Below are 13,940 nucleotides of genomic sequence, written 5' to 3'. Positions count from 1 at the left end.
CCCCATAACATTCCATGTGCACAGGTTAGTTAACCATTCCCCAGTGGAATTTAGTTAAGTATTCTCCATTGTTGGACACTCAGACTGTTTCCAGCTCTGTGACTTTCTAAATGTGTGAAACTTACACATTTGAATTCAGTCTAATTTTGTGGTAATACTTCATTGGACACCCTAGATAATTCTGAATGATCGCCATGTTAGTTTATACTATAAAGGAATGATAATTCAAAACAATTACTCTATTCATTCAATTAATGTTTAATGAAGCCCTATACCAGGAGGTGTGGGAGATACATAGACAATAATTTTTTCTTTTTTTTTTTTTTTTGCTGTACGCGGGCCTCTCACTGCTGTGGCCTCTCCCGTTGCGGAGCACAGGCTCCGGATGCGCAGGCTCAGCGGCCATGGCTCACGGGCCCAGCCGCTCCGCAGCATGTGGGATCTTCCCGGACTGGGGCACGAACCCGTGTCCCCTGCATCGGCAGGCGGACTCTCAACCACTGCGCCACCAGGGAAGCCCGACAATAATTTTTAATATCAAAGTGCTTTCTGTTATATGTCAAATATATCTCAATAAAGCTGGAAAAGAAATCAAAGTGCTTTCAAATGAAGCAAAAGTGAAATTTTTCATTTCTATATTGATTTTAAAACAAAATATTTTGCTCAAAACTATGAAATTAAGTCAGAGACTTTATCTGACATCGTAAGAATCCTTTTCACCACGGGTAAATAAAATCAACTGACTGGACTACAGTTTTCATTTTCCATTTGGCATCATTAAAGGTAGAGAAAGGGCTTCCCTCGTGGCGCAGTGGTTGAGAGTCCGCCTGCCGATGCAGGGGACACGGATTCGTGCCCCGGTCCGGGAAGATCCCACATGCCGCGGAGCGGCTGGGCCCGTGAGCCATGGCCGCTGAGCTTCCGTGTCCGGAGCCTGTGCTCCGCAACGGGAGAAGCCACAACAGTGAGAGGCCCGCATACCGCAAAAAAAAAAAAAAAAAAAGGTAGAGAAAATGTAAAACAAAAGTTGTAAGCAAACACATGGCAGCCCAGGAAATGTGCTTTTCAGCTGTTACTTGTACTTGGATAAAAAGGAATGACACAATAAAAAAAAAAAATCCACCTTATAAGGAGCTGGGAATCTCTATGGTTTGCCTATCACATATCCCTTTTTAATTCCACCATGAAACTCACTCCATTCTAAAAGTACAGAGGACTTTATCAGGATGATTTAAGAATCACCCACTTTGGGATCTATTTAGGCAGCAGATTGGTGATTATGTACTTGAATTTCAAAAAGCTTATCTAAGTCAAAATGTAACAAGAAGCAGTTGAAACGTAAAGAAAACCAAAATTAAACAGATAACAAGGCCTAATTTTTATAGACTATTTATCAGTGCAAAGCGTGTGATAAAGACTTTCCACAAATCACCTCACAGAAGCCTCACAAAGGCAAGGAGGTAAGTACTATTATTATCCCCATTTTACAGATGAAGAAGTTGACTGTTAGGGGTCAAATATATTATTAGTGGCAGGACTGAATGGCTAACACCAGTTTCTGCCCTTAAACACTATGTTCTATTTTTTTTCCCATCCTGAGATACCAACAGGTGAGCATATATATGTTGTCAATAAATTAGAAAGTAATTTGGGTCCAACGAATAAAAATACCTTCAAATAACTAAAAATGTCTTCTAGTAACTGACTCTATTCTCAACTTCTGCCTTTAAACCACTAAAACAAAGGTAGACTGAGTGATTAGACATACAGTTTACTCCGTATATTTTTTTTAAATCTTAATTCTCAGTTATGTAACTTGAAATAAAAATAGTCAGCATAAAAAAGGGTCTGCTCAGTCCACAAAGTAGACTCTCAAATTGGACCAGAGCTGAGGATGTGGGGTTCCTGACCTGGTCATCACACAGCACAGGAGTAAGCAAAGCAATCTAGACAGTTAGAGCTCAGATTTACCATCCCATAGCATACTCCAACCCTCACTGTATTTCAGAGCATGCTTTGCTTAAACATTTCTCCAAAACTATTTCTTAAGATACTTTGAAGTTCATGAAACAAATCAGGTTTTCTGGACAACATGAGGGCTTATTGCAGTAGCTTCACTTAGTATGACCAAAATTTCAAGCACGTTACATTTGTACATATTCACCATATTTTTTTCCCCTTGCTCTTCAAACCACCTTGTGAAGCTGCTGGCTGGGCATTGTGGTTTCTTGAAATGATCTTGGTGAAAAAACAACTTAGTTATGGTTAATCAATTTAATTAACTCCTCCTGTTAACAGACCAGAGTTGCTGTTCTCTCGTCCATCCAACTATGATTCCTTCAACGGATGTAAAGTCTAAACAGTCAAGTGTTCTATCTCCTACTCTTCTTTGTGAGGAATCTAAAAGTAAACCACTGTTACCGGAAAAGCAGAGGACCTGGGTTCCAGTCCCCCATATGTTACAGTTAATTGTGTAACTGACATGCCTCCTTGCACTACTGAAGTGGGCTGGACAGGAAATGTTTAAAGTCCTTCCCAGCTATAAAGTTTTAATTCGTAATTTAAATTGTTGTTTTCTATTGCAAGTTAAATGAAGAACATTAGAGGTAGACACAGGTTCCCTATGAGTGACAGTAGCACTTTTAATTTCCCTATTGAAACCTATCACATGAGGGGAGGTCATATTAAATTGAACTGGCATTTCCTTATGCTCCATCTGCTACCAAAATGTACTATTTGTAGTTCAGGCAGCAGAGCAGTTGAAAAACAACAGATTTTCTTGGCACTTCCTGCACGTATGGCACATAGATGAGTATGAGATTATCCTCAGGAAAATACTGCAAATAATAGCTGTCAATTCTTAGCAACTAACAACACGCATTATTAAAAATAAACACAACCTCCCATCCATGAGTTCCACCTCACAAAATGTGTCTTTTGTTTCTTCTGACTCTCATATGTGAACCAATATTTTTTACATGGGCTCCATAATATTTCTGCTGCAGAATTCAAAAATTACTAGAGCTCTAAAATCTACAGATAATCCCCAAACCTTCTGTTAGCCACTTGCTACAATCTTTTCCACTGCTAAGCTTTTTGCCAGAGACGCTAAGAGTAGTGTAGTCAACTGGTTTGAGTTTCATACACTTTTCCAGACAATCTTGCTTTTTAAGGGCCCACACAAATAACAGATTAATTTCTCTGGATTCTAAATCTTTGGGAAGTTGACCAACATGCATGAAGTAGTCTTTCTCCTCCTATAGTTAACGCATTAACTAACACATTAACCTTTTAAATTATTGCTTGGGGTCCTTTTATCCTCGATTTAAACCTATCTATTCCTTTAACTACTTGTATAATTCCCAATTCTTCGCCCTCTTACAATTCTATGCTCTACTTTTCTGAACGTGGTTTTATTATTTTTCTGCATTTTCTGTGGTATTACATTTTAATTCCTTGAGAAATCAGATAATACATAGTGTTTGTGAATTCATTATGAAAAAAGTTAAAGCAAAGGTAACCCTACTCAAAACAGGGCAGCCAAGAGAAAACACAAAAGGCTTGAAAATTTTACTGCATAATTAATGTGAACTGACATGACATCTTCAATTAGACTCAAAGACCCCTAGGACTGAGAGAATCTAAACTCCTTATCTTACAGATAAGAAAACCAAAACCCAGGAAGAAGCTAAGTGACTTGCCCTACATGATACATCTAACTGGATACATTTATGGTCTTACCCATAAAATTACAGCATAAAATTACACGTTACACCTAGGCTGGTTCTTTTCACACTGAAAATAGCCCCATGAAGTCTGTTTCCTAAACACATGCAGGCAGCCACAGTGGCTAAATCCCACATCTGTGGAGTCATTCTTTTAAATCAAACCCTTACCTCAGAAATTCTGAGATAAATGCAACTGGTATTAGGGGAAATGGGAGAGAATAAGGACAATACTCCAGAATGTTAGATTCAAGTCAGAAGGTAAAAAAGTCACATATAATCAAAAATGACTCTTGATACATTTAAGTGTATCACAGATACACTAAAATCACGCAGGGAGTCCAATATATACGTCTTTATTCATTGGGAAGAGACCAGTGCCTTCTCTTAATGAGTCCAGCACAGCTAGGTTTTCCTCCAGCAATAGAATAAGCCACTTTCTTTTGTTTACCATCAGATGAAATACCTGTTAGAATGGAAAGAGTTGGTTGTTCCAAAACCACCTACCTTTAAGCAGTGGACTAGCATCTGCCAGGGTGAGATACTCACCCTTAAAGAGGGGCTCAGGAAAAGAAACAGTTAGAAAACCAGGATCCTACCTCTGAAACTATCCTTAATAAGGGACCTATTCTCACTGCACAGGACAGCGGGCCTCATGGTCTATTTAACTCATTTCTCTTCCACTGCCTTCTTGATTTTGCCTAGTAAATTCAGGTGAGTGTGTGCCATTCAAGGTATATATGATCCAATTCCATTGTACTGATATTGCCCTATTCCCATATTTGCATATGGATATAAGGATCTGGGTTAGACACAGGATGTGTAAGTATTACAGGGGAAGTAGATGAAGTCTGGACACAGGCTCTGATGAGAAGGGCAGGTCAGGTGTAGTAAAGAGCCATAAAGCAGCCTGAGGACTCACAGGTAAGTGAGGAGGGTTGAAGGGAACAGATAGATGACTTTCTATGGGACAGAATTTGTTCCAAAAGTAATTTTTACCATGTTTGTGGTTTTTCCTTGGATTGGATTTGATGGACACATCTTAAGCATTGCAACACATCCCATTCTATTGATTTTTATTTTATTTATTTATTTTTGTTGTTGTTGTGCCCCGCAGCATGTGGCATCTCAGCTCCCGGACCAGGGATCGAACCCGCACCCCTTGCATTGGAAACACGGAGTCTTAACCACTGGATTGCCAGGGAAGTCCCCACTGTATTTATTTTTAAATCCATATAGACGGCCTATACTCTCAAAGCATATAAGTAACCGTATAACTATAAAATTCATACTCTGAAAGAGACTAATCATGAGAATATTTTTCAGATAAAGACTTGATCATGGACAAATGACCTTAGAGCAGAAATACCGAAACCAATACTTGGAAATACATTCTGCAAGTCAGTGCTCCAAGCAGCAGGAAAACCAGACTGCTACCCCTTGAAGATCTGCCACAAAGAGCCATGTGGAAAAACTGCACAGAGAAATGGTGATTGTGAACAAGAGTTCTACCTCAGTATGAAGGACTTTTGGCTGTGTTGGACCGTTAAGAAAAGAAAGATTATGCTCATTAGAAAGTTTACCTGTCTCTAAGCAAATAATTACTTCTCTGCTAACATAACTTCCATGTCAATGTAACCAGTTCCTACAAGTATAAGTTATCTTAATTGCATGCAGATAAAAATCTGTGTTTCCTGAACAGTGTTCATCTTAACTCCATTACTGGAGTCAACCTAAAGGAAACTTAAGTCTCTGGGCTTGCATATTGTGTTTGCTTCTGGCCATGGTGAGATGGTCCAGATTCACACTGATTGACAGAGGGATTCCCCACCAGGTCCTCTCACAGGACTCCAAGCATTTTCACAACTTGACCACACAAAAGAACCCCCAGTCTGCTCCTGCTTTTCCCAAGACAAGTAAGGAATGCCTTTCTCTGCAGTCCTTTCATAAGATTGTGTCTGTACAAACACAGGTGTCTACAAAGCAATTTTTATCAACTTTGCATTGAATATTCCAAAGGACAGCAGTGATCTCAACACTCCATCCATTGTCTCAATGGATAGGAAAAGCTACCCATGAGAGACCATAAAGGAGGGAAAAAAAATAACGAACATACGTTTATTAAACTCTTCAAGAGCAACACAAAATACTTGTACTGGAGAGAAAATATATTTTTTAAACCACAAGGCGCGTTAAGTAAAAATGCGTAATCAACCTTAATTAGATTCCTTCATCAGTGGACAATGTAAATGGATGGAAACTACTACTCAAATATTCAAACCTTCATTTTACATTCAAGTGGCCTCCAACAAATGATAAAGCAATATTCCCGTGTGAGTGTGAGAGATGGCACTGAATTCCGGCCCATTAAAAAGGAGGAGTCAGATTCCACTAGTCCTTGCTTGGTTTAACTGCCAAGCTTTTAGGGAGCTATTTTATAAAAGCGGGACTCGCCCTGATAAATTAGTGAACAGTGCGAATGTCAAAAATTGCCTGCACTCAATGAAGCTCTAGAGGACTTCGGAGCCAGACTTCAAAACGTGACTCCTTAAGAAAAATTACGTTGTGACAATGGTATCGTTTTAAAAAAAATAATAAGGATGACGGTGATGATAACTGGGCAGGAACCACTGCTGCTGCCTGCCTCCTATGTAAGTTGCCCGGCTGAAGGTGGTTAAGTTAAAGCCAGTTCTCCCCTATTGGAGGGGCGCCCTGGCAGCGGCGGAGAGCCACCCGGTTTCCAGCTCCCTGTGGGCTTGACGGGACTAGGACTGGGACTGGGATTGGCTTCCACGAAGCCCCGGGTGGCTCAACGAAGGGCTCTAGCTGTCCCTCACCACCTTCCTCCAACACAGACCCCAAGTGAGAAATGCAACTCCCGGAGCACAATGACAAGAAAGCACACAAAAGGAGCAAGGCAGCCGCTCCCATCCTTACCTTTGACTTGACTTTCATACTCGGCTATGATCTCTTTGTCCTTTTTGAATCTGCTCGGAGTGGACATTATCCAGCTGTTCTGGGTTTGCTTTCAGCGGGCAAGTTCTGTTACGGGGTCACCGACCAGTCTCCTCGGAGAGGCAGAGAGTTGTACTCCCACACGCCGGGAACCCAGAGGCAGCACCGACAGGAGGGAAAGGGGGAGGGAGAGGAGGAGGAGGAGGAAAAAAAGGAGCGAGCCGAGGACTAGATTAACCCGGGCGCTGGCACCATACTCTCCGGATCGAGCTGCCGTCGGTGATGCGGAGGGGAGCCCAGGGTTCGGGGCCGGAGAGGCCCGGCGCGTCGGCAAACTCCAGCAAGCGAGTGGTGGGGGGCGTCTCCCTGCCCACCCCACCCGGAGCCCGGCCACTTCCTCTACGACCGCTGGGCGGACGCGGGAATCGCGCCGGCGCTCCGCACCATTGTTAGCAACCCGCACGGGGCGCGCGGGGCAGGGCCAGCCGGGGAGGGCGGGCGCCGCGACTCTCCCTTCCTGCTCCAGCTGCCGGCTCCGGCGCTCGGGGGTCCCGCCCGGGCTGGGGATGCTACTGCCGCTCCTCCGTCGACACACACGGTTGCTACTGCCCCGGGCAGGCAAGAGGAATCGCGATCCTAAAGCAAGTCCCGGGCGCCGACCGCAAGGACGGCTGCCGCACCGTAAGAACGCGTCCTGGGCACAGCCCCGGCGGAGTTTAGGTCTCCACCGCCGGCGCCTCGCGGGGCCTCTGCCTCCTGGGCCACCGTGCGCCGAGGCTGCCTCTTTCTCCACCGACCCCCTTTCCGCTGCTGCCCCCAGGAGGCCGCCGGCGACAGACACACTCGCACACGCCCCCGGAGGAGCCGCGCCCCCGGAGGCCGCGAAGTTGCCGACACGTTCACGGCCCGCGGCTCCCCGGCACCTGGGGAGCGAGCTACGTGCGGCACCGGCTGGGGCGGCCGCGCGGGGCTCGGCGAGGCGGGGCAGGGCTCGCGGGAGGGGTCGGCTCGGCAGCGCGTTCCCTTCTCCGCCCTCGCCCCCTCCCGGCGCGGTGAGGAAGCGCCGCGCTCGTCCGGGAAGATGGACGCCTCTTGTGGCCAACCGCAGCCCGGCCGGGCGCGCCGAGCCCGGCGGCCGTGGGCAACGCCCCCAGCTCCTCCCCGAGCTGCGCAGCCCCAGCAGCTGGGAAACCCCTCCCGACCCGGCGGTCTGTCTTTGGCCGAGGGTGAGCGCTGTGGTGAGGCTCTTTTCAGTGTACAGTGGGGAAATCCAGACTTTGGATGTCTCCATGGAAGAAAAGGATGTCACTCCAAGATGTCACTCCAAACCCCAGAAAGAACACTGGAGACTGAATTGTGAACGTCTTGGCTGTTAAGAATCAAAGAAGAGCGAAGCTCTTTGATCAGGCAGAGAAAAATACCCTTCTTGAACACCATTATTCTCCCCATCCTAGAAGCAGCTGGAGGGGGCTAGGATGGTGGGAAAGGCATGGTGGGGAAACAGGTCACACTTAGGATGTCACCAGGTTTTGACGGACACATTTAGCGTTTGGGACCTTCCTTCTCCAATATTATGGGCCTGATTTACCAAAGTGATTTGTCCAAAGTCGTGTCCAGTATCAAATGTTTTCCCTGCTAGATCTAAAGAAGAGTAGGGACTTCGAGACTTTAATCATTCATTCATGTATCCAGTGATAAAAATTTCTTACTGCGAACCAAACACCAAGTAAGAGCTAAGGATTCAGAGAGTAGAACCCTGCCCTAAAGGACCTCACGGTCTACTGTTGTACAAAGTAATTACAGGCGGTACTGTGATGCTATAAGAGAGCTACTGCCGGCTTTGGGAGCCCCGAAGAAAGAAAAGTGGACTGCGTAAGAGGTTTGGGGAGAAAGGCTTCCCACAGAAGCGGTATTTGAACTGCATTTAAAGGGTGAGTAGTAAGTAGTTTGCCACCTTAGAGAGGGAAAGTGTTGCATTCCACGGAGAAGAAGGAGAATCCTACTCTGGGAGAATTGCAAATGAGTTACAGGATGCCCTCCTCTAAAATACCAGATCTCTGATGGGAAGTGAAAAATATTTTAAAAATTTAAATATCTGTGTGTTTCAAGCGGTAGTGCGTACACATTGTTTTTAATTGTATGGCCTTTTAAAATTTAATTGTTAAGCAAATCTTTTTACTTTATAACGACAGAATAGAACGTACGGAAAAAATGTAAAAAGAAATGTTTTGTTTGTTTCCATTTTGCCACACAGGAGGTTAACTACGGAATCGCAGACTGCCCTAATTTCACGTGGGGCTGTCTTACGTAAGAGTGTAGCGTGAAGAGCCAGGATATTCCAAAGCAGAGGCTGAGAAGGAAGGTCAGGGCCAACTGGGAGAGGCCTCCTGTACTGAGCTCCAGGACACAGTTCTGCAGACAGCAGGGAGCCTTTTAAGTAGAGAAGGGTCATGATCACATACATGTTTTATGAAGATAACTGTTGGCAGCATGGAAGGATGAGTTGGCTATGGGGGTGGAGAGACCAGAGGCAAGCAGCACACTCTGGAGATAATTGTAGTCAAATCTAAATGTGATTCATGTCATCCATCCATGGTGCTACTGGGATTTATTTCATATTTGCACTTGGGAAATACAACTTGGTGCAGAGAATGCAGCCCCCGGGAATGAATTGTTGGCTGAGTTTAGACCTAAAGCACTGTGGTAGTTACAAGCCCCAAAGACAGTGTACCCAGAGGTGAATCATATCTCTGCTGCTTCCTAAGTGAGCTGATAAAAATTACTGCATCTCTTGGGGCCTCAGTCTCCTTATCTGTAAAATGGATTAATGCCTAGTTCCTGGGAATGTTATAAGCACTTACTGAGATAATCCTTAAAAATTACAAGAACACCAGATCTTTGTACCTACTGAGTTATCTTTGTTACTGTTATCTCAGTTTTAATCTTTGAGAGAAAGCTATTTTAAAATTGGAGACAGTAGGGCTTCCCTGGTGGCGCAGTGGTTGAGAGTCTGCCTGCTGATGCAGGGGACACGGGTTCGTGCCCCGGTCGGGGAAGATCCCACGTGCTGTGGAGCGGCTGGGCCCGTGAGCCATGGCTGCTGAGCCTGTGCATCCAGAGCCTGTGCTCCACAACGGGAGAGGCCACAACAGTGAGAGGCCCGCGTACCACACACACACAAAAAAATTGGAGACAGTATCTTAATCATCTTTGATTTTATCATAGTGCCCAATAAACTGTCAATAAACTTTTTTTTGAATGTTAATGTCTTAATGTTAGTAAGCCACCATTTTATTGTTGTAGAAGGTTGGGTCCCAAATAAAACAAAGCATTTTGCATACATTCTTTTTTTTTTTTTTTTTCCTTCCCTGTGGCACGCGGGCCTCTCACTGTTGTGGCCTCTCCCGTTGCGGAGCACAGGCTCCGGACGCGCAGGCTCAGCAGCCATGGCTCACGGGCCCAGCCGCTCCGCGGCATATGGGATCCTCCCAGACCGGGACACGAACCCGTATCCCCTGCATCGGCAGGCGGACTCTCAACCACTGCGCCACCAGGGAGGCCCTTGCATACATTCTTATAAGAACCCTACAAGGTGAATACTATTGTCCTCGTTTTACAGAGAGAATCTGGAAAGTTCAGTAAATGTGTAAAGGCCTGTCTGGGCCAGAATTCCAGCCCACATCTACCTGCCTCCAAACTGGGTTTTCCCAATTTGCTATTCTGCCTACGAACTTATGATTCCTTTAAACTTGTGAAGCAGGATCACATACAGTGAACTGTGTATGACTGATGGACAGTTTTCCCTTGGTGGCTTTCTTCTGATCCAGCCAATCAGTGTGATTCACAAGTCAGTTCTTCTTTTCATAGTTTTATCTCTTCAGGTTCTCCTTATCTTTCCCATATTTCGCCTCACAAAGCTTATATGGAGAATGCCTATGACTTAAAATCCAGAAAGCCCCCTAGGTCAGTCCAATTTGGGAGACAGTCAACTCTGAGTCTAATTCTGCGACTTTGCTCCCCCTTGTGGTAGCTGTTTTCTTAGCTATACAACAGGGATGGCTGCGCTTTGCCCCCTAAAACCTACCCCTCCCCTGCCACACTCTCATTCTTTAGGGGCAAGTGGTGAGAAATTTGGAGCATCTGAAAGTGGGATCCATACTAAAGATTAATCCACTCCATTATCTAATATTTTCCTTTTAGGACCACTCCAAATTTCCAGAAGTAGAAGTTAATTCATTATCTGATCATAAACCCTGGGAGTAGGTAGGAGAACGTACCTGGCTCCTTGCAGCCACAAAATAAATCATGCACCTTACTGCAGCATCACTTTGTCCTAGTGGTAAATAATTTAAGTCATTTAAAAAGTTAAATACAAACACATTAAGGACTCAATGCCAAATTGACACAATTTTTTTAGTTATGGTCTTAGTGCCTAAGAATTTCATGTCTGAGGTGGACCAGTCTGCTACTCCTCTTCATATAAGGAAAACGTTCTCCTCTGCCCGTTGGGATGAAAAAGTTGATGAAGCCCTGCCAATATCCTAGGTTTTATTCTTGGATCCAGCCTGAGTATCAGAACACCAACTGTTGTGCATGCATATCTTATATTGTCTTGACTCTGGACCCTTTAGCTTCTCAAATTGCTTGCAGTAGTGCTTTCCATGGACTGCATTTTGGTATTGTGTCCTGGGGCAGAGTTTTATAAAGTATGAGCTTACCATTGATCACCTACATCAGAATCACCTTGGGAGTCTGTTGGGAATTCAGACACATGGGAGCTCTTCTACACTTAAAGCCACACTTCTTGACTTCAATGTGCATACAAATCACCTGGGAATCTTGTTAAAATAAGGTTCTGATGCCTTCTGGAGTGACACCTGAGATCCTGCATGTCTAATAAGCTCCTAAGCCATGCCAATAATTTTGTCATAAAGACCATACTTGGAGGAGCAAAGACCCATAAGGTCCAAATTTTGGCTGAGGGGAAAGTCCTCCGGTGATTCTTATGCTTGAGAATATTTGCCCAAGGCCCAAGAGCTATTTTTAAAAAAGAGCATCCTTATAAAAGATTTGCTACATTGACTCAAGTGATGCCGACGACATTAAGTTTTTTTTCAATTTAATGTATCTCTAAGAAACTGGACTGTTTTCACCTTCAAGATAATAAAACGTTTAACTTCTTCATCTGTAAAATGGGGACGGGTAATAATTTCCCTAATAGTTTTGTGGGTTTCATAGGGGTTAAATGCAAAATGTACATAAAGCACTTAGCACCAAGCCAGGCACATAGTAAGTGCTACATAAATGTCACTTGTCTTTGTCATTGCCATTATTGTTTTGGTGCAGAAAGTTAACTTCCAAGTTTATACCAAACTGTTGCAATTGTGGAGGACCTTATAGTGTGTTTATCTGTGTCTTATTTACCTCCCTGTTTAAACCTCCTATGTTAATTGAGAATTTCTTTGTTCTTAATGGGTTTGTTTTGTAGTTTATTGGTTTACTATGTGTCTGTATTTCTAATACACTGCCTCAAATTTTTATAGAATGATTTCTATTGTCTATTCAGTTCTAATCAACAAATATTTATTGTCTATTAGGCTGAACCATATGACAATGTGGATATTTGACCATTTTTGACATCATAAATGGCAATGCTGTATGACTCAACCCAATACTATCAGCTCACGCTCTGCAATTAGTGTAAACAAGACTCAATAATAAAAACCCACTTCCGAATATTCAAGTGAAGCCTCTGTTGAACCCTGCCCAGATCTAGGGAAATCCCATTCACTCATAGGTTGGATTAGTCCAGTGCAGTCTGCCAGGTAGTCAATCAAGAAATATTAACCACTGTTGTAAAAGAAACTTGGCCCATAATTTAAGAGCAGCTTGTGGAAATGGACCATATAAATAGCCATTTTCCCTTTTCTGGCAACAGAGTAGTAAAGACAAGCTGTTAAAAGATCTTGCCAATTTCATTCTGATGCACTTTCCCTGGCAGGGAAGAGGGTAGAATGTTACAGTAAAGATGAGTTTAGATGAGGCCCTGGAGGGGTCAATGCAAGAGATACTAAGGACAGTAGGAGAGAAAGGATGGAAAAGGAAGAGGTAAAGACACAAGTCACAGGGAGAGAAGCTGCAAAAGAGAACAATAAAATGCGTGATTCTTCTAAAATGTTCATTTGTATAATTTAGCTCCCCTCCCCTCCAAAAAAATCCTTCTCCAATTTTCAAGAAAACTAAAGCTAAAATAAATCAGGACTTTTAAACGTCTGTAATTTTCTTTGAATAAAACTGCTTTATAATATTTTTAACCATCTGCTTAAAATCACATTTCCATTTTGCACAGATCGTTAAAATAGAATTTACTTTGTTTAATCTCATATTCATAACTTCCAAACACCCACACATAACAGTCTTCTCATCAGAGTTACTATTTTCTGCTTTGAAATCCTACTACGACTTCCCATGTGGCTGCTGCACAATATAAGCAGAATATGAATATTCAATGAGCCCATTCTGATGAAAGTATTAAATCCCATCACTTAGACAAAAAAAAAAAAAAAAAAGGTATTGTTACTCAGAGGAAAACAGCCAAAGTTAGGCGAGAAATGGCAGCTTCAATTCAGTTGTCAGAATCAGAGATGGATTACTATGTAGAGCAAATGCTCATAAAAAGGTTGACTGTACCAAGAAATACATGCATCTCTAATGCTTATATTTTAGGAAATGAACGATAGACTCCTCCCCTCTTGCCATTACACTTTGGCAGCAGACACTTTAAGACTGCCTAATTTTGTCTCCTCTTCTACAGAGAAACAAGTCTGCATACAGTTATTCCTCATTTTAGATATAGATATGCTCCTGGTGAGTATACCAGGGAAGTGGAAGGTTGGTAAATGGAATCTTATTTAAATATAATGGAGACACTTGCTATTTAAAAGAATCTCAAGGTATAGCCTTTTGTAAATCAAAGAACATTTTTGGAAAAACAATTATCATCTGCTCTAATTTTTTAATATAAAATTGAATTTTTATGTAGTAGGTCTTTCTTTAAAGCAGTGGTTCTCAAACCAATTGGAACCAGTGTTGCCTTAAAATTTTTTAAAATGTATTTATTTAAAAAAATTTTATTTATTTTTTGAGCAGTTTTAGGGTTACAGAGGGCAGAAAGCACAGAGAGCACCGGTATACTCCCTCACCCCTGCCACTTCCCCTTTATTAACACTTCCCTTATTATTAACATTTTGCATTTGTGTG

At 43.1% G+C, this 13,940-nt stretch overlaps 1 protein-coding gene across 2 annotated transcripts in view; it reads right to left on the bottom strand.

Annotated features, from left to right (window-relative positions):
• SRGAP1 (SLIT-ROBO Rho GTPase activating protein 1) overlaps positions 1–6,729 on the bottom strand; it is a gene marked incomplete at both ends in the record, with an annotated part of 272,809 nt that extends 266,080 nt beyond the window's left edge. For both annotated transcript variants that reach the window (XM_079715252.1, XM_079715253.1), the window contains one exon: positions 6,663–6,729. In XM_079715252.1, the coding sequence (XP_079571378.1) occupies positions 6,663–6,729 (67 nt within the window). The remainder of the gene's footprint in view (positions 1–6,662) is intronic.
• Positions 6,730–13,940: the final 7,211 nt, after the last annotated feature.

This window comes from Hyperoodon ampullatus (assembly GCF_949752795.1).
Source record: "Hyperoodon ampullatus genome assembly, chromosome: 11".
NCBI classification, from domain to species: Eukaryota; Metazoa; Chordata; class Mammalia; order Artiodactyla; family Ziphiidae; genus Hyperoodon; species Hyperoodon ampullatus.
Note: the sequence above shows the minus strand (reverse complement) of the source record. Positions and strands in the feature narration are given on the sequence as shown.